The sequence below is a fragment of the Danio aesculapii genome, chromosome 19 (assembly GCF_903798145.1).
Source record: "Danio aesculapii chromosome 19, fDanAes4.1, whole genome shotgun sequence".
Lineage (NCBI taxonomy): Eukaryota > Metazoa > Chordata > Actinopteri > Cypriniformes > Danionidae > Danio > Danio aesculapii.
In genome coordinates, this window is record NC_079453.1 from 43,225,712 (window position 1) to 43,248,351 (window position 22,640).

At 36.2% G+C, this 22,640-nt stretch overlaps 1 protein-coding gene across 2 annotated transcripts in view; it reads left to right on the plus strand.

Moving 5' to 3' along the window:
• LOC130247004 (cytoplasmic dynein 1 intermediate chain 1) overlaps window positions 1–22,640 on the plus strand; it is a 160,043-nt gene that overhangs the window by 117,009 nt on the left and 20,394 nt on the right. For both annotated transcript variants that reach the window (XM_056480181.1, XM_056480182.1), the window contains 4 exons: window positions 4,672–4,818; window positions 11,714–11,827; window positions 13,240–13,373; window positions 15,589–15,733. In XM_056480181.1, coding sequence (XP_056336156.1) covers window positions 4,672–4,818; window positions 11,714–11,827; window positions 13,240–13,373; window positions 15,589–15,733 — 540 coding nt within the window. The remainder of the gene's footprint in view (window positions 1–4,671; window positions 4,819–11,713; window positions 11,828–13,239; window positions 13,374–15,588; window positions 15,734–22,640) is intronic.

The window sequence follows — 22,640 nt, forward strand, 5'->3', positions numbered from 1 at the left end:
ACCCCTCCAACTTAGTTTATTTTGAGTCCTTTTACAAAAACCACCTCACATGTGAAGCTGCTCCCGAAACCTCTCAGAAGCCCTATTTTTTTAGAGGGGGGAACGAATGAAAGAAAGGAGAAGCGTGTTTTCTTTTGCTCTGGTTTGTTTTCCAGTCACTTTAAAATGAACTCTGGGTGCATGACGGGGAGGCCGCAGATGGTGCGGTGTATGAACGGAGACAGTCGTAGTCTTTGCTTTATAAAAACATGCTTTTTACACTTCTGTCACACCACGGCGATATGGGCAGAATAAAACTAAATACCGTTGTCTCCTTGCTGTCAGTAATTGGTCTCCTGAGATAATTGTAAAAGGGATTTTGTGTGAAAATATGTAAGCGTGAGGGCACGTTTCATGTGACACGCACTGAAGAGGAACCGAAAACTCAATAAAAGTGAAGACGGAGGGAAAGTTCAAGGCCAAGGCTGTCACAACAAAAGCCTGTGCTTTTCGCTCTAATGCACACTGTTTATGATGCTGTAATATAAAACTGCTGCTCCCCGCAATCTTTAGCATAGTTTGGTTCTCTGCCCGACCTCCCTACATCATCATCATCATCATCTCTATCTTTCTCTTGCCTGGAAGATGGGTTTAGATATTGGGTAGGATTAGAGATGCAGAGCAAAATCATTCTTTTTAAGTACAGTAGTACTAATAAAAAGTTAATATCTTACTAATAATAGGCAAGTAATAAGCCAGTACATAGTTAACAGTGTTGGTGAAAGTTACTTTTGAAAGTAATGCATTACAATATCGAGTTACTCCCCAAAAAGTAACTAGTTGCATTACTTAGTTACTTTTTATGAAAAGTAATGCATTATATTACTTTTGAGTTACTTTTGCGTTACTTTTCCTTACCATGACTGAGGTTTGATCTCTTTCAGAATTTGCAGGTGTTTTTTTACCTTTTTTTACAGAGAAGCGCTGCATTCAACAACCACCTATGTAATCCACACCTTCATTTTCCTTAAAAAAATGTAGGATAAAACTATATTTTGAGAACTTTCTGAGCTTAGAGCTTTACATGCATGTACAGATTAATGAAAGCATGTAAAGTAATGGTACTTTTGTACGTTTTGTGTTATTAGTAGGCCCACACGGAATCTGTGCGTGCAGAATTCTGCAGATTTCTAGCCCATCATTAATTCTGTTATTTACTTGAGTAAATGTGTGTAAATCTATATTTATTCTTTTTTTAAATTAATTACAGTAATATTATTGACTAATATGAAAATGTTCATCTGATTTATGTACAATGCAGTTTGTACAGTAATGTTTTATGTCTTTTAGTAGAGATATTATATGAGAGACTTGCTTTGTTTACCAAATAAAGTGGATCTAATTGGATTTGAATTTTAAACATAAAATAAAAGTTAAACAGATATTTTTTTTTATTTCACATATTAAGGTTTTAGTTATGAAACTCCCAAAATAATTGCGCAGAAATCCGCAGATTTTTACCAAAATTCTCTGCAGAAATACAGTAGCATAAAACATCTGCAGATTCCGTCTGGCCCTATTTGTTAAGTAAATTCACTGTCCATTGAGATAAAGATTGAAATAAAGCCTAAGAGTACTAATATAAAATGATTTATATTAGGGCAAAAACAGATTTTAAACCTTTAAAATGTTTAATTACAAAATGAACAGCGAGACGATTAAAAAACATGCCCAGATCAAAATAAACCTTTGAGCTTTATACAATGAATAAATCGCTTCACGTGGCCTTAACAAATGTGTAAATCGTTTCCCAAAAGAAAAAACAATCGTACTATATTATGAAACGTAGTCGCTTCTACAGACAGTGGCAGCAGCATTTCCTCAACAATTAAAGCAATAACCTTCTTTTTGAATTTAGTTGTATTCATTGTTTTACCTAGAGAATGTGAACTGATGTCAATCATTTGTTGTTTAGCTGGAGGTATTGGATGTCATGTTTCTTGCAGTTGACAAGAGTCTTGCTTAGGCTACACATAATCTACACTCCATCTACAATCCACCTCTTTGCTTAGATGAGTTCAAGATAAAAAAAAATCCATTGCAAAAATGTAAATCTCCGGCCTGCCATTGTTTCTGTTTCTGACTGACTGTAGTCATGACCGGCGATTCGTAAATGAATCGGTTGTTTTAAGCAGATCATCTAAGCCAGTTGTCTCAAACTCAATTCCTACACTCTCAGAAATAAAGTTACGTGAGCTGTCACTGGGGTGGTACCTTTTTGAAAAGTACAAATATGTACCTAAAAGGTCCATATTAATACCCCAAGGGTACATATTAGTGTCAAAAAATATTAAGAGGAACACTTTTGTACTTTTTAGGTACTAATATGTACCCTTGAGGTATTAATATTGACCTTTTACAAATTTGTACCTTTTGAAAAGTTACCACCCCATATTCTCAGAAATAAAGCTACACGAGCCGTCACTGAGGTGGTACCTTTTCAAAAGGCACAACTTCGTACATAAAAGGGACACATTAATACCTCAAGGGTACATATTAGTACTTTAAAAGTACAAAAGTATTCCTCTTAAAATTTTTAGGTACTAATATATGCTTTTAAGGTACCAATATGGACCCTTTAAGTACAAATGTGTACCTTTTGAAAAGGTACCACCCCAGTGACAGCTCAAGTACCTTTATTTCTGCTCAAGTAACTTTCTTTCTACAGCTCTGCAGATTTTAGCTCCAACCACCTCCAACTCACACCTGCTTAATAGCCTCTAGTAGTCTTGAACCCCTTGATTAGTTGGATTAGCTGTGTTTGATTAGTGTTGGAGCAAAACTGTGCAGAGCTGCGGCCCTCCAGGAATTGAGTTCGAGGCCCATGTTCGAGACATCAAATTGAACTGAGTTGTCGTGAAACGGTTTCGTCTTCAGTAGGTACTTTATTATTTACTTTTTAACATGTCGGATTGCCCCTCTGACTCAAAATAAACCAATATCCTGAGTTATTCAGTTACTAGAAGAGTACACTGACTCATCTGCTGTAAAAAAAGAGACCTGATGATGATGATGATGATGATGAGTCCGAGCCGACTGTCTGTTCCCTTGCAGCATGCTCTCTCATTGAGTGTGTGATTCAACCTGACTATGGTCATTTTTAATCTGCAATATATTTTGTAAAAGCCAATTAAGCAATGTAAAAAGTAAATCGCGGTACATTTTCGTAAAAGTAACTCAAATAATATTACTTATTTTTAAAAGTAATGCGTTACTTTACTTGTTGCTTTAGAAAAGTAATATCATTACGCAACTTGCATTACTTACAATACCTTACCCCCAACACCAGTAGTTAATAATGTGAATTGTTATTTAAAATAAAATGTTACCCTTAATAGGGCAGCACGGTGGCGCAGTGGGTGGCAGAATCGCCTCACAGCAAGGTCACTGGTTCGAGCCTCGGCTGGCTCAGTTGGCATTTCTGTGTGGAGTTTGCATGTTCTCCCTGTGTTGGCGTGGGTTTCCTCCGGGTGGGTTTGTCCGTAGTGTATGTGTTTGAATGTGAGAGTGCATGGATGTTTCCCAGTTATGGGTTGCGGCTGGAAGGCCGCTGTGTAAAAACATATGCTGGATAGTTGGTGGTTTATTCCGCTGTGGCAACTGCAGATTATAAAGCGACTGACCTGAAAAGAAAATGAATGAATGAATGAATGAATGTTACCCTTAATACTGAACACACACACACACACACATACACACAAACAAACACAATGTGGTATCTTCTTTATTTCTTCTATTGTTTTTTATAATTATGAACAACTCACTATGTAAGCTGATTCAATAAAAAGATCCAAATCAAAAGAATCATTGCATGATGAATGATTGAAATGTGCTTGTTTGTTCTGTGTGAATTTGATTCACTGAAATGAGTTCATTCACAGTAGAAGAATCATTTGTTTTGCACGATCCGTTCACTATAGTCAATATAATAATCTAAAATAATCTAATCATAATTTATACAGTATAATACACTATAATACACACTGTTTATGATGCTGTAATATAAAATTGCTGCTCCCCACAATCTTTAGCATAGTTTGGTTCTCTGCCTGACCGTCCTCCATTATCATCTCCATCTTTCTCTTGCCTAGTAGTTGGGTTTAGGTATTGGGTAGGATTAGGGATGTCGAATGAAATCCAAGCCAGTAGTTAACTGTGTAAGTTGTTACTTAAACTGAAGTGTTAACTTTAATACTGAACGCACACACACTAACACAATGTGGCAGCTTCTTTATTTCTTCTGCTGTTTTTTATAATTATGAACAACTCACTAGCTATAAGCTGAATCATTAAAAAGATCCAAACCAAAAGAATCACTTCATTATGAATTATTGGTATGTGCTTGTTTGTTCTGTGTGAATTTGATTCACTGAAATGAGTTCATTCACAGTAGAAGAATCATTTGTTTGGCACATCAGTTCACTATAGTTAATATAGTATAACAATCTAAGATAAACTAATCATAATATATACACTATAATGCACACTGTTTATGATGCTATAATGTAAAACTGCTGCTCCCCGCAATCTTTAGCTTAGTTTGGTCCTCTGCCTGACCTTCCTCCTTCTTCATCATTATCATCTCCATCTTTCTTTTGCCTAAAGATGCTGTTCTGTCATCTCTTTTTCCAGTCTCCTGTGGTGTCGGTGGGTTTTGCTCTGTTTCATCCTAACCTGTTGGTGGGCGGTACATATTCGGGGCAGATTGTTCTCTGGGATAACCGAAGTCACCGGAGGACGCCGGTTCAGAGGACCCCGCTGTCTGCTGCTGCGCATACAGTAAGAGTAGCAAATATCATCAAACACCAAAGAGGTTTTATATTGTATAAAACACTAAAAAAGTTTCATTACTTTCAGAAAATGTTCATTTTATCCATAGAGATTAAAAAAAAAAAAAAAAAGCATTATAATCCATAAGACAAACCAACCGGCTACAGACGTGGACAACATTTTTGGATCCCTTCATTTTAATGCTACTGTTGAACCATAATGTGAATGCAATGTCTGATTTTCTCTAGTTTATTTGGAGTAATTTTTGATTATTAATGACTTTTTTCAGGTTCAAGTTGTTTCAGTGACCACTGTCGTTTTTCTTTCTTTAATGGAAGAGTACCAACAACTTTGTCTTCATCTGAGGACTTAAAAATTAAAGAAAACATTTTTATATTGTAGTTTTCTTAAAAACATGGTTCGACAATAGAGATGGCCCAATATGCGTTTGAATTTGATCTTAAAATTGAGATGCAGCACGACTGACAAAGTTAGCATTCACACAAAAGAAAGCAGGTGAATACCGAAATAGAGGATATCACTAGCGCACAAAGGTGATGCGCGCAACTGTTTAAAAAGCGTGCACGCTCCTGTTTTCTAGCACGAAGCAACCTTGCCTGGAAACGCAACTGGTGCGATCGGTTCTTTTTGAAATAGATTGGAAAAAAAGAGATGCTCATGCACCCACAGTCCTGCTGCTTTCAAGAGCTCCAGATGTTTTTAAAATGGTCTTTTTGTAAGCAGCAGCAGTTGCCGCTTTTGCTTTAACCATTCTTTAAACAGATTATTTCCGGGCCTAACATTAACTGTGTGTGCGTGATCATCCTTTTGTTATCAAACACAGTATGTTTTTCACCTGCTTTCTTTTGCTTATAGTTATTTTTGTTAATATGGTTTATTTATCATTTTTACGATAACAATGGGGAGATTAACTGCTCAATTATGTAGTTATTTGGTGATCTGAGAGACTACTGTGCATGATTCATGGCAACAATTCTGTTTAAAATGTCAATAGTTTTTTAAAGAAAGGTTTTGTTGAATAAAAAGAGCATGTATACGGCTATATTTAGCTTGTTTTGACATATTATTTAAAATTTGTGACTAAGAAATAATTATTTGTTTATTTTTGGTCAAGTTATGTGAAATAAAAACTAACTGCAATGCCACACTATAAAGCCATTACTTATTTGCTCATCTACATTAAGCAAGTTCATACACAAAAAAAGTTAAATGAATGAGGAGGCATGTGGATATACCACAAAGTCTAAATCAAGGAATTTTAGCGTGTCAGAGTCAAATTTGCATATAAAATTTATTTTCCCAGCAACAAAATTGTGGCTAGTGAAAATGTCGAGTGGGTAGTAACGTTGGAAATCTACTAGCCACAGTGGCTGGTGATCAAAAAAAGTTAATGTCAAGCCCTATATATATATATATATATATATATATATATATATATATATATATATATATATATATATATATATATATATATATATCACTACTACTGCTACTACTACTATTACAACTATTACAAACATTTTACTATTACGACCCATTCACACGGGGCGTCAGCTTCTACGCTTCCCTTTGAATGGTTGATGTCAGGCGTTGCCGAACTGCATTGTGGATCCGCTGACGCTTCAGAGGCGCTGCTCGCTGCAAAAGTTGGGACTTGCTCAACTTTTCAAGCGTCGACGGAAGCGTCAGCCAATCAGATTGGTGTATGCAAATACACCAGCTCAGACAGTGGCCTATTGCGGCCTAATATTGACTAATTTCATTGGCTGACGCTGCTATGACGCGTCAGCCCCAACTTCAGACACGCCCTCTGTCAAGCGTTGACACTGAAGCCCCGTGTGAATGGGTCGTTATCTATATTTTACAGTCTATGGTCGTTATACACAATTGTTTTAAAAATAAGTTGAAATTATACAAACAGACAAAAGCACGTTTAAGCACATTTCAAATACAACAGTAGCAAATATGAAATGACACAATGATATACTTCAGTAAGTCATATATTTAAGTGGGTCTAAAAACACATTTGTTGATTTTGTTATAAATTGAAACATAATATAATATATTTTCTATAGACTATATATCCCCATTTTATTTTATTGTCAAGTGTGTTAATTTTGTACAAAAGTATGCAAAAAATGGATGTCTCATTTAGAAGTAATATGTAACAGTTTCACTGTATTAAAGATTGCAGCATGAACATTCTTATAAATATTTATTTTTTATTCTGTTGAATTCAATATTTACCTCTATAATGCTTTTATTGTGTCAAAGCAGCTTAAAGGAGACAAAATTCTAGTAAGTCAAAACTGCTTTAGTTCAGTTGTCAGTGTTTCAATAAATGTCACTGCTGAAAGGCGAAACACTGAAGAGCAACGATGCGCAGCTCATCTGTTTCTACAGAAGAAATAAAAGCATACATGATTAATACTAAAATAAAAGCATACAGGGTGAACTGTTCCTTTAAACGCACACTGTTGCCTTTATTGCATGATGCTGGTAGCAGTCACTCGTCAGCATTTTCCTGACCTCGTCTTCTGTCTGTGCAAAAGGCCGCCCTCCGTCTACCCAGGGCTAGACTCAGTCTGTCAGCACAGTCAGGCTCAATGATCCCCGTCTAACCCCTTGTCATGCAATAAAGACAGTACAGGCTTGCAGCCGAGCAAAGGGACGTCCATAGACGCTTATTGTGCTCAGCTGCCACACGCACGGCCCCTGAATGCCATACATGCTGAGGGTTTAAACTCCCGTGCCCCCAATAATGAAAGCCTATGTCCCGAACCGCCGTCTCACCACTCCACTGACCCGTCTGAAAGAGCCCATTGTTGGTCCAAAAACAAAAATCAAATTGACGGCAATAACGACATAATGGATTCACACAATTGACTGTATTTGCACATGCCTAGTCCAGGTTAGTTCATAGGCTTTCTATTGTGTCTGTGTAGAGATTCAGCTCATAGCTTTCGGTGAGATCATTATGAAGTCATTTTTTGGATATATTGCAGTATCATAAATGATTTATCCCTAAACATCATTTTTTTTTTAACTCATATGCTCTCATAATCTCAAACCAAAAGGAAACTCCACATCTGTTCTATAATGATGTGTTTACTGACAGAAGGGCGGGGTCAGTCTGTCAATCACAGCAACAGAAAACCACAACCATCCAATCGGTTCCCCAGGGGCTGAAATCAAGTCCCACCCTGCATTTCATTTAGTATGAGATGCTGTTTCACTCTGATATTTACATCACAATGAAGTACAAGTACAAATACAATACAATACAATACAGTACAATACAATACAAAACAGCACAGTACAATACAATACAATACAATACATTACAAAACAAAACAAAACAAAACAAAACAAAACAAAACAAAACAAAACAAAACAAAACAAAACAAAACAAAACAAAACAAAACAGTACTGTACAGTACAGTACAATACAATACAATACAATACAAAACAATACAATACAATACAACACAACACAACACAGTACAGTACAATACAATACAAAACAATACAAAACAATACAATACAATACAACACAACACAACACAACACAACACAACACAACACAACACAAAACAATACAATACAATACAATGCAATACAACACAACACAAAACAATACAATACAATACAATACAATAAAATACAAAACAATACAGTACAATATAATACAGTACAATATAATACAGTACAATACAATACAATACAATACAATACAATACAAAACAATATAGTACAATACAATACAATAGAAGAACAGAAATCTAGCAAATTTCTGTAATATTATATAGTATCATTCATTCATTTTCTTTTCAGCTTAGTCCCTTTATTAATCCAGGGACGCCACAGCGGAATGAACCGCCAACTTATCCAGCACGTTTTTACGCAGCGGATGCCCTTCCAGCCCATAACTGGGATACATCCACACACACTCATTCACACATACGCTCATACACTACAGACAATTTAGCCTACCCAATTCACCTGTACTGCATGTCTTTGGACTGTGGGGGAAACCGGAGCACCCGGAGGAAACCCAGCAACCTTCTTGCTCTGAGGCGACAGCACTACCTACTGCGCCACTGCGTCACCTGTATAGTATCATAATTGGAATTTTCACCATCTACATGAGTGAACTGATTTATGGAAAATGTGCTTTACTTAGGCAGCTAGATTGCAGTTAATTGACTCAAAATATTGGTTTTTGTGTTAAAGGGCACCTATGATTAGGGCCAGACGAAATCGGCAGACATTTTTTGCTATTTCTGTGCAGAATTTTGTTAAAAATCTGCAGATTTATGCGGAATAATTTTTGGAGTATCATAACTAAAAACTTAACATATGAAATAAAAAGTAATTCCTTTTTAACTTGTAGTTAATTTGTGTAGATATAGTGTGTCCACTGTCATATTGGAGTGATATAAAGACAATAAGTCTCTTTTTTAAAAATTCCTGACGTTAAAATAGGATCCAACTCCCTCCCATTTTGAGGCCGACCGCAACGTGACGTAGGAGTGTGGTTTCTCCGCCCACCGAATTGATTGACAGCCGCGTACATGTCTCCGTAGTAAAGCGTATAATCATATCAACAAGACAGGATGTGCGCAAAGCAACCAGGATTAAAAGATCTGTTCAGCTCTCTGTGATCATCAATCATCATCAAATGTGATTAAGAATGAGTTTTACAAGATTAAAACATTTTTAAAACAGTGCATGTGTGTAATGAATTACAGCGATTTTACCATCTTTATCACAACAGTCGAGTGTCAGTACAATTGTAAAAGAAGACGTTTCAATCGCAGTTTGTGGACATTAAATCAGGTTTATTTTGTATATTAACATAACGGATGTCCATACAGCAGTGGAACGTCGGGCGGGGAGAACTACAATTAAAGGGACAGGCACCAAAAACTGATATATAGTGTTAAAAGTAGAAAATTCTAATGTTCTAAAGGGGTATGATAACTAATCTGATGGGTGTTTCGAGCTGAAACTTTACAGACACATTCTGGAGACACAAAAGACTAATTTTAAATCTTGAAAAAAGGGGTAAAGGGGTGCCCTTTAAAGGTAAATATGATATAGTTAAGCAATAACTCTTAATCAAAAATGCTGTTTACTTTACTCACTCTCAAAATCACTCACTGCCAAAATCACTCTGGACCCCTCACACCCAGCACACTGCCTCTTTGAACTTTTACCTTCTGGTCGACGCTACAGAGCACTGCGCACCAGAACAGCCCGACACAGAAACAGTTTCTTCCCTCAGGCAATCCATCACATGAACACTTGATGATAATTGTGGAACCAACATCACTTCTTGCCATACAATTTTATACACATATACACTTATTTAACAACACACTTTACATGCCAATTTGCACATAACAGCTGCAAATATAACGTTGTGTATAGTAATAGACCTGTACATACACTTGTTAATCTGTATATTTGCACTCACTACTTCTATTTTTTTTTTTTATATATTTATTATCTGTTTTTTGTCCTGTCTCTGTAATGCTGTTGCACTGTAGAAGCTCTGTCACGAAAACAAATTCCTCGTATGTGTGAACATACCTGGCAATAAAGCTCTTTCTGATTCTGATTTAAATATCAGTGCTTGAGTCCAGTCACAAATATGACTCTGATGTTATACAACAGTTTAACAAACAAGAAGGTAATACTGTATTTTAGACACAGCCCACATGAAAAAATGCTATAGGAATTAATAGTTTACCAATGTTTTTGAACCATACTTTAGTAAAGTACTTCAATTAATCTGTTGTGAAAGTACAGTTGCCAATACAACAACTGCTGTAAAATAAACAAATTACCCAATACTGTAGTTTTCTTCAACTGTAAGGTATATTATACTATAATATACCCCAGATCACTGTAGTAAAACTTAGTTTATTATGGTATTTATTAGTTTGTCAGTTCACTATAGTGAATACAATAGTATGCTGTAGCATTCATTAACAAAGTTGTAAATATTATAATATATACAGCATAAATACTGCTCAAAAACAAAGGGAACACTTAAACATTCATTCATTCATTTTCTTTTTCGGCTTAGTCCCTTTATTAATCCGGGGTCGCCACAGCGGAATGAACCGCCAACTTATCCAGCACGTTTTTACGCAGCGGATGCCCTTCCAGCCACAACCCATCTCTGGGAAAAACACTTAAACAACACAATGTAACTCCAAGTGTTCCCTTTATTTTTTGAGCAGTATATGATACAGTATATATTTCAATTTTCACATTAAATCATGGTTGTGCATACATAATTCAATTCACTTCAATTCAAAGTCAATTTATTCAGTGATTGTGGAGGAAATTTTTTTTTACCTAACTTGGATGCTTATTAAATATTGTGTTTCTATCTAAAGATGAGGTTTTGAGGCCTTAACATGAAAGTTTTTTTTTGTTAATTTCTTTGTCTTGTGTGAAAAAGTAAAACAGGTGTGCGTGTTATACTACATATACACACACTGAAAACAATTATTCAAGGATGATTCCTTGGATTTACAACATTTTTAAGGTAAGTGGTTGTAAACAATTTATTTGGACTGAATTTAAACAAACAAATTAAGTTGAACATTACTAAACTTAATATGTTTGTTTAAATTCAACACATATAAATTGTTTGCAACAATTTTGCAGACACCATTTTTTCAGTGCACACGCATGTTTAATTTAACAACACATGTAAACTATACTCTTTAAACTTATCACCCCCTACTGGCACTTTTAATTTCATAATTATTTATCCATGACAGACAAACAAGACACACACTTTCTTGAATTTTCTCAGTTTTCAGACAGTTTTAGGTGACAGACTGTATGTATTTTTATCTCAAAGCACCCTGTATACTGCGTTAATGTGGTCGGCACCCAGAACGCCAACAACCTGATCACTGTGTCCACAGACGGCCGGATGTGCTCCTGGAGTCTGGATATGCTCTCACAGCCTCAGGTGCCACTGCTGATACTATATAACCATATTTACTATATACAGTCAAAATTATTCACCCTCCTGTGCATTTTTTTTCTTTTTTTAATTATTTCCCAAATGATGATTAACAGAGCAAGGAATTTTTCACAGTGTTTCCTATAATATTTTTTCTTCTGGAGAAAGTCTTATTTGTCTTATTTCGGCTAGAATAAAAGCAGTTTTAAATTTTTGAAAAAGCTTTTTAAGGTCAATATATTTAGCTTCTTAAGCATTTTTTTTATTGTCTACAGAACAAACCATCGTTAAACAATGAGTAGGGCCCGATAGAATCTGCGGACATTTTGTGCTATTTCTGCGGAGAATATTGTAAAAAAATCTGCAGATTTATGCAGAATGATTTTGGGAGTATCAGAACTACAAACCTAATATTCATTCATTCATTCATTCATTTTCTTGTCGGCTTAGGCCCTTTATTAATCCGGGGTCGCCACAGTGGAATGAACCACCAATTTATCCAGCACGTTTTTACGCAGCGGATGCCCTTCCAGCCGCAACCCATCTCTGGGAAACATCCACACACACTCATTCACACTCATACACTACGGACAATTTAGCTTAACATGTCTTTGGACTGTGGGGGAAACCGGAACACCTGGAGGAAACCCAGGCGAATGCAGGGACAACATGCAAACTCCACACAGAAACGCCAACTGACCCAGCCGAGGCTCGAACCAGCGACATTCTTGCTGTGAGGCGACAGCACTACCTACTGCGCCACTGCGTCGCCTTTACAAACTTAACATATGACATAAAAAAGAATACCTTTTTAACTTTTGTTTACATAGCAAATCCAATTAGTTCCACTTTTTTTGGTAAACAAAGCAAGTATCTCATATAATATCTCTACTAAAAAGACAGAAAATATTACTTTACAAACTGTTTTATAAATAAATTATAGGAACATTTTCATATTATTCAATATTAGTACTGAAATTGATATTAAAACTGAATAAATATAAATTTGCCACATGTACACAAGTAAATAAATAGACTCAATGAAAAATCTGCGGAATTCTGCGTGCACAGATTCTGTGTGGGCCTAACAATGAGTTGCCTAATTACCCTAACTTGCCTAATTAACCTAATTAGGCCTTTAAATTGCACTTTAACTAGTCAAATATTATGTTCTGTCATCATGGCAAAGATAAAAGACATCAATTATCTGAAATGAGTTATTAAAACTTATGTTTAGAAATGTGTTGAAAAAAAAATCTCCCCGTTAAACAGGAATTTGGGTGAAACTAAACATAAAGGGGGGCTAATAATTCAGAAGTTCTAATGATTCTGACTTCAACTGTATTTATAGTATACTATACAACCATATATTTACTGTATAACTATTTAAAAGCTCAGTCCATGTGTGTCTGTTGTAGGAGAGCATGGAGCTTGTTTATAACAAGTCTAAACCAGTCGCAGTGACTGGGATGGCCTTTCCTACTGGAGACGTGAATAATTATATTGTTGGCAGTGAGGAGGGGACTGTGTATACAGCTTCCAGACACGGCAGGTGAGTGTTTTAGTCTTTGTTACATTCATATTTCAGTCAAACCGCAGTGCATCAAGTCCGGATGGCAGCATTCACTCTTACTCAGATTAACACCACACTAACAGAGCAATCACACTTGTGTTCAATTTAATCAAATCATAGGCAAATAATCAAATTCTTAAGTGTGAAACTTCATTACTGAACGTTATTATATATGCATACTTGCTGAATCCTAGTGACTCAATATGTAATATCATTGCACCTGCTGCAGCCATGGCACCGCAATAAAGTCCCTTGATTCTTACTGCAGAATGAGAGTATTCCTAGTCATATCGACCTAGAAAATAGCAACTTTTAATTTTGTTTTGCTCTTAGTACACAATGGAACTTCAGAACAGTCACACTTTAAAGGGAACATAGTTTACCTCTTTTTTATGATTTAATATTAATATTATGGTTCTTCTGTGTGTGCCAGTTTAGGTTCAGTTCAAAACACAATTCAGATTTTTTTATTATAATGTGTTCAAAAGTGTTTGAACGTGTTGGGGGCGTGTCCACAGTTCGCTGATTTATAAGTGTGTTGCTTCACATGTAAATTAGTTTCGGCTTCCCGCCCAACGTAACAAGGGGGCGGAGCCATGAGCTCACCCGCTCTGTGTTTGCAACAGAGTCAGACAGGCAAACTGAGAGAAGGAGCAGGAGTGAGAGGATCAGCATTCAGTCGTACATGTACGACTCTGACACAGACCAAGCAGAGAGTACAAATTCATTTGCGTCTTTGTATAGTTTTACAGCCAACTGTGTGCTAGTTTCAAGTGCCGAGCTTGTACACCGAGACTAATAACCACGCACACTGAATTAACTTTGACTGAGGCACGGGATGCATCGCTCGAAGCCACGACACGGCACACCAGACACTCTCTGTGGCGCGACAGAAACATGAAGTGTCCCGATTCGTCACGCCACGCATTTTAGAACTCTAAACATAGGTTTCTATCAGGGTACACACAACGGCGCTTGAAGTCGGCGGCTGTCCGCCGTGTACCTTTAGTGATATTGCTTCGACTCACGCTGAAAATGGCGGACGTGAATCAACAAACTGAGGATATGATGATGCGCCTGTCAATCAATATTGGTGGGCGGGGGGACCGCACTCCTATGTCAAGTCGCGGTCGGTCTGAAAACCGCTCCAATTGGTCCACCGTTTTTATGTTGTTAAATTGAAAAAAGCACTGGGTTTGCTTATATCACCCCAATATGACGGTATATACACTACACCTACACACATGTCTGTCCAAACAGCTGGAAAAGTAGATTTTTTTTGCCCTTTAAATAGGTAAATTATCGAAACTCTAATTTTGAAATTTTTGAGTGAAATACTAATGGTCTAATCCGATTTCATGATCTATGCTAAGCTAAGCTAAGCTAAAGAGATTGTCTGAATGGAATGAAAAACAGTAAAACCCAACTGTTTTACTCTAGGTGACTCATAATATGAGCCTATTTCCAAAAAAAGTTCCTTTAAAAATTAGTTGCTTTGTTTTGATCATGCCTTTGTAATTTTACCAGGGCTGCCACTTTAATTTTTGGGCCTTATGAAAGAATATTTGAGATTGCAGTAGACGCCCCGGCCAAACCACCCCTTTTTGTGCCCTAGGTGCCCGAAGGTGAAGAGTGGGGGGAGGGGTGGTGGTGGATTGGGTAGGAAGAGGTTGGGCCCTCTGATAGTACCTCTGGGGGCCCCAAAAGTGCATGGGCCCTTAGAATCATCTTAACTTACCCCTGCTTAGTAGCGCCCATGTATACATCTGTTCAACAAGAATTTAATACTGATTGAGTTACATGTTTGACCTAACGATATCTGTTTTTTCCTGTTTTGTTAATAAAAAGAGTTTCAAATCCTGGGCAGAACATTTGTTTATCTCAAAGCAACACTCTTCCTACCAAAATAGTTTCAAATTCTGAGCAACATTGCAGTGTAATACTGTAATACCTGTACAAATCATTTGAGTCAATTATCCAATGATCAATTCATAAAAAGAGTCATTTGCATCATTTTGAAATGATTCTGCCTTTTTGAACGAATCGTTTGAATGGATGATTAAGTGAACACAACACACACACTCTCTTGAATTTGACTTGTTTTTTAGACAGTTGAAGATGACATACTGTTCTTTTATAGGGCTGAAATTGTTGGTCGATAGTGTTCTGACCATCCCTTTGTGTTGCTCCGCAGTAAAGCTGGCATCTGTGAGATGTTTGAGGGCCATCAGGGGCCGGTGACAGGCATCAGCTGTCACAGCGCTGTGGGCCCGGTCGATTTCTCACACCTCTTTGTCACCTCTTCTTTCGACTGGACTGTGAAATTGTGGAGCACAAAGGTAAGACAGAAGGTCCTCTAATCCTTTCTACCATCATCCGAATATTCTTCTAACACCGCATTCATTTTTTCATGACTGACAATCAGATTATATTAGAGGGATCATGGAATAGATTTAGTCACCATCAAACATTGACCACCGCATCATTAAGGAATTCATTCAAGAGTCCGATTTTATGTGCACGTATGTCCATTCAGTGATATTTGAGGATTTGACTACAGAGGAAAGTTTTTAGTTTAGTTTGGTGATTACTGTATGACTTGACTTTTGATATTTGTATTTACAACAATAATTTAATGTAAAAAAAATGAAGGTTTTTAAGTGACTTTGGTGAAAAAAAAAATTTGGCTTGCAGAATTTTGTGAATGAAAAATTTAAATAGTAGCTAAAGTGGCTAGTCATTGAAAAAGCTCTTTTCCCACCCTGCATGCAAATATTTAAATCTCACTGCAAACATTTTTGGGGTATTTTGCACATGCCAAAAGTAAAAAAAATAAGATATAACTAGCCTGTGAAAATTATTACTTACTGAATACTGTAATATCCAGTATTAGGTTGTAATTTAAAAAAAAATCATTTTCTTAAAATTGCCTCACTTTTTGACTGATAACACACATGACATTTATTGCGATACTACAGCAGATAGTTTCACCTCAGATCTTGACAATGAAATAAACCGCTTGAAATTGAACTTAAGACTCAAAACCAACACATTTCAGTGATTCAGCATGTACATTTGATAATGTTGAAGAGGTTTAATATGTATTAATTAGATCAAAAACCTTACCATTTCGTCGGTGAGTGCATTATTCTGTGCTTATGAATGGCTGTTTTTAAATTTCTGTCGTGTTTCGTCTGGTGCAAACAGTCAAATTGCTGATCACTGTGTATCTCGTCACGTAGCATGTTGTTAGGACACAGGGTTACAATGTAACCTGCTCACCTAATGTTTACGCTCGTAATATTTATATTATTTGCTAATTAATATCCTCATGTGGAACTCTAAATCTACGTCTCTTTTCGGAGTCTGCTACTGTCCACCGGCGGTCGCAATTCGGTCACGGACGCATGCTTTGAGAGCCTTTCTGACTGAATGAATGAAATACGAAGTTTTCCACCAAGGCAACCCGGGGCGCTGAAATTTAATTGGCTAAACTGGCAGTGTTGGGTTAAATGACCAAAACAAAGACAGTCGTTTTTGTCATGTAACTCGGATTTTTAAAGCAGAATATCTGACTTCAGCATTGTTTTTCAGATAAACTAGAATGTTCCCTTGGCATGTTTCTTAAATATCTGCAAACATATTACGGTGTTTTTATGCTTTAGAAGAGTCAAAAACATACACACAGCACATTTTAAACCCTGCTTTGCTAATGAAGACAGTATGTTGGCAGTTTCTTGTATATGCAAGTATATCCATTCTGCGTCCAGAGCTTTGAGGCCACTGGACAGCAGCGTTTTGCCTTGGAGCTTAATCTGCGCATTCAGAAATGAATGATTGAGTCTCTTGATTGGGGTTCAAACCACATGGACTGGAGAGATTGAGCAAGCCTTGGGTTAAGGGCGGGAGACGTATGGACATGGTGGTGCTCACAGATACTGCAATCTGTGTCTGGAGATACTGGCTCAGATCACATTAACCACAGAGTGAGGGAAGCATGAAGGCCAAGTATGAATAAAAGATGGACGGAGAAGGAATGTTAGGGAGGAGAGAGGCATGGATGTTAAAAAAAGGGAAAAGGCAATGGAAAAGTAGCTTGAAGAAGAGATGTCAATGACAAAACCATGGAGAAAGGAAAATGCATAAGAAGTAGTTAACAGCACAGTTCAGCCGCAAATGAGAAGCATGTCTTCATTTTCTCAGCCTCAATCCTGGATGACTTTCATTTAGTGTATGTGTAAAGCCCCGGTCAGATCACATGATTTTGTCACAATTTCGGCACAATATTCTTGACGTAGGGTGTTGTGGAGAGTCATAAATGATAAATAGGCATCGTGACACAAGATTTAATCGTATCTTCTCACTTAATGTGGCATAACTGACGACAACCGTTATCATGTCTGCGACTCCTCATGACACCGTCGCAGAAAGTCTAGCATGTTTAATGTTTACCCGATCTTCACGAGTTCTGTCACGTGGGTGACACTGGACAATAGGAGCACATACTTTCTCAGTTATATCTGCGGGTGCTGCCGTTAATCCGTTGGTAAGGTATACAAAAAAAATCGGCTGCATATTTACTTATGGGTGGGTCTCGGGTTGATAAGATTAATCATTGCTTGTGCACACATTAACTTCTTTTTGTAAAATATTAAGGTGTTTTAAACAAATTTATCTGACAGACTGGCACAAATATACCAACAAAAAATAAAACAATATAACAATAAAATGAAGAAACAAATGATACCAAACGAAACTCGTTTCAATAAGATAATTTTTTCCAAGAAAAATATGCGAATTATTTTGTTTGTTTGTGCCTCTTCACTAGGCTTCTCAACTGTGCGGTGATGATTTATTCCGCTCTGTGGAAAATAAGGATTTAATTAATGCTCCACTGTATGTGTTGTATCACAAACCTCTGTCATATATTTGCTATTTTTTTTTTAAATATGTCATTATTTTGTCTTTAGCATCTGATTTTTCCTTGCTGCTGATGTGCTTTCATTTTCTCCATCTCACCCGCGGCAAGTTCAGGTGAGGGAGTGGTTAATAAGCAACCCTGGCAGGAAAATATAAATTAAGATTTAAGAAAGAAAATATCTTAATATTTAAAAGGAAATATACGTTTGATCCTATCAATGTCATAACAAATGCCCTTAAATAATGTAGCCTAGTTGACAGCAAGCATCAGTGTTTACCGAGATCGGAAATAAGATAAAAAATGAAATCGAGATAAGAAATATTATTATAGCAACACTTGTGACTGTTTTGGGAAATAACCCTCGTCGTAGATGATTGATCATGAAGGAAACGTGTAGTCTGGCACATTTGTTACTCACGACAAGATTTGATCAACACATAATCGCATAATCTTACATAGTGACTTTTGTAACCGACAATAAAACTCGTGTGGTCTGACTGGGGCTTAACACGGATTGGGAAAGATTGAGTTGGTTTCTTTTCCATGAATACGGAATGATTTTTTTAAGCTTCAAAAAGTGGCCAGAATGTCTTGTTTGTTATGATGAACGTATTTTGAGTTATATTATAGATTTGTTTGAGAAACACACAATGATTTACAGTAATTCACAGGTTTGAGAAAACATGAGGATGAGTAAATAATCAGATAATTTACACCATTGTTTGAACTTTTGGGGTCAGTTAGTTATTTGAAATAAATCAATAATTTTTCTTTTAATAACTTAACTTTTACTTTTAACAACTAAAAGCTTAATTTCAGCAAAGACTTTATAAATTGAACAAAAATGGTGGCAAATTTGTGAATAATGTAATGATGTAATGATGAAAATAAAGTCTTTTTATACAGTTACAGTTAAAGTTACATTATACAGATTTCAGATTTCTGTTTCATATTAGTAATATGTTTTGTAGATTTCTGTGGATGCCACATTTCATGAAAATAATTAACAACTGAACTGTTTTTAACATTGTTAATATTACTATAATGATTATTTAGAGCATCAAAGCAGCATATTAGAATCATCACAATGTATTTAAAATACATATCCAAATCCAATCATTATTCGATCGGGTAAAACTTTAATTTAGATCACAATTCACGGTATTTACAAACCATTACTAACACTATTAGCTTAATAAACCACTAATCTGTTTATTGATAGTTAGTAAGATCGAAGTTGGGTTTAGGTTTTGAGTAGGATTCAGAATGCAGTATAAGATCATACTTTAAAACTACTAATGAACAGTTACTATCTTAATAATATGCAGGTAATAAGACAATAGTTATGAATTTTGGCCCAAACTAAAGTTTGTAATATTAAAGTTAATAATCATACAGTTGTTTCTGTATTTTTCATCAAATAAAAGCAGTGAGTTAAGAAGCTTCTTTCAAATACATGAAATAACCTTACCGACTGCACACTTTTGAACTGCAGTAAATGCTTTTTGTGAGCACTATCCCAAGTTAACAAGGAGTTAAAAAGCAGAAAAGGCCAAATAAACAGGAGTAGATGGTGAACACGGGTCATTTAACAGGGAAGTGGCACATCTACTGCCTCAGGCCCTGCAAGGGAAACACTGGGCTGCGTGAATGAGATCTACAGTTTACATATCATATTCTCACACTCATCGCTATCTATGTGCACAAGCCTACGTAAAGTGCTGAGCTTCCCCAAACCGCAACATACCATCCTGTCACTTTAAGTTGGACTCCATGCATTTTCTCCATTAAAAATCTTACACTTTGCACATTCTGACAGATATTAAAACATTCCTGGGATGTTATAGATGTGCGGGTGTTATTTTTTGGGGACGGGGGAATTCCGTCCCCTTTGAGGAGAGCCGCAGGAATGCATGCTTGTCTCTTTCTCCTGCATGTGGTTGCGGGCACACCTTCGCCTGGAACTTTATTATAACTCACAATAATATGAAATTCAGATTACACCTGGATTGCTATTTTTAGACATCGATGAGTTGTCATTTTATGGTATAAATAATTAGGTTATATTTCATGCTGCCTTTTAGACATGTTGCAGCTTAATATCAACAAACTCTCATTGAGTTAGAATTAGTAGACTTCAACTTAGTAGGTCTGGATTAGGGAAAGTTAACATTTACTTGTACATTTTCTCAGTAGAATGTCTACTGTTAGACTATCAACAAACAGTGTTAGCAGGTATGGGGGGCTCATCCGGGATGCAAACTACAAAGTCTACTAATACTCTAATGACTCCAAGTTAAAATGTAAAATGTAAGTTACTTATAATCTACAGGAGACAGTTGAACAAAAAAGGGTTTGCAGATACGGGGGCTCGTCCGGGATGCAAAATAGGCTATGTGCATTGTGCTAATATACTAAAGAATCCTAATTAACATGTAGCTGCAAAGTTACTCATATTCTATGTAATATCTAAAGGGGACCTTCAAAAGAAAGTGTTAGCAGAAACGGGGACTTGTCTTGGATGCAAAATAGACCTTGTAGAGTGTACTAAATATATTAACGAGTACTAGTTAACATGAAGCTGCAAAGTTACTTAGTGCAACACAATATCTAAAGCGGATCATTAAAAGAAAATGTTTGCAGATATGGGGGCTCGTCTGGGATGTAAAATATACCATGTACAGTGTACTAATATACTAATGACTCCTAGTTAACGTTATTGCAACGTTACTTATATTCCACATATTATCTAAAGTAGACCATCCACAAAAAAAGGTTTGCAGATACGGAGGCTCTTCCAGGATGCAAAATAGACTATGTACAATGTACTTAAATGCTAATGAATCTTGGTTAACATGTAGCTGCAACGTTACTCACAGTCCACATAATATCTAAAGCAGATCATTAAAAGAAAATGTTTGATATGATGTAGATATGGGGGCTCATCCGGGATGCAAAATATACTATGTAAATTGTACTAATATACTAATGACTCCTAGTTAACGTAGCTGCAAAGTTACTTACATTCGACATATTATCTAGTGGACATCCAAAAAAAAAAAAAAAGTGCAGCTATGGGGGCTCGTCCGGGATGCAAAATAGACTATGTATAATGTACTTATATACTAGTGAATCATAGTTACATTTAGCTTCAAAGTTACTTATATTACACATAATATCTAAAGCGGATCATTAAAAGAAAATGTTTGCAGATATGGGGGCTCGTCTGGGATGTACAGTGTACGTATATGCTAATGAATCTTAGTTAACATATAGCTGCGAAGTTACTTATATTACACATAATATCAAAAGCGGATCATTAAAAGAAATTTTCGCAGATATGGGGGCTCATCCGGGATGCAAAATATACCATGTACAGTGTACTAATATACTAATGACTCCCAGTTAACGTAGTTGCAAAGTTACTTATATTCGACATATTATCTAAAGTGGACCATCAAAAAAAAAAAAGTGCAGCTATGGGGGCTCATCCGGGATGCAAAATAGACTATGTACAATGTACTTATATACTAGTGAATCATAGTTACATTTAGCTTCAAAGTTACTTATATTACACATAATATCTAAAGTGGATCATTAAAAGAAAATGTTTGCAGATATGGGGGCTCGTCTGGGATTTACAGTGTACGTATATGCTAATGAATCTTAGTTAACATATAGCTGCAAAGTTACCTATATTACACATAATATCAAAAGCGGATCATTAAAAAAATAATGTTCGCAGATATGGGGGCTCATCCGGGATGCAAAATATACCATGTACAGTGTACTAATATACTAATGACTCCCAGTTAACGTAATTGCGAAGTTACTTATATTCCACATATTATCTAAACTAGACTATCCAAAAAAAAAAGGTTTGCAGATACGGAGGCTCTTCCAGGAATCAAAATAGACTATGTACAATGTACTTATATGCTAATGAATCTTAGTTAACATGTAGCTGCAACGTTACTCACAGTCCACATAATATCTAAAGCAGATCATTAAAAGAAAATGTTTGCAGATATGGGGGCTCATCCGGGATGCAAAATATACTATGTACAGTGTACTAATATACTAATGACTCCTAGTTAACGTAGCTGCAAAGTTACTTATATTCCACATATTATATAAAGTGGACCATCCAAAAAAAAAAAAAAATGCAGCTATGGGGGCTCGTCCGGGATGCAAAATAGACTATGTATAATGTACTTTTATACTAATGAATTATAGTTACATTTAGCTTCAAAGTTACTTATATTACACATAATATCTAAAGAGGACTTTCAAAATAAAATGTTAGAATATACTGAGGGCTTATT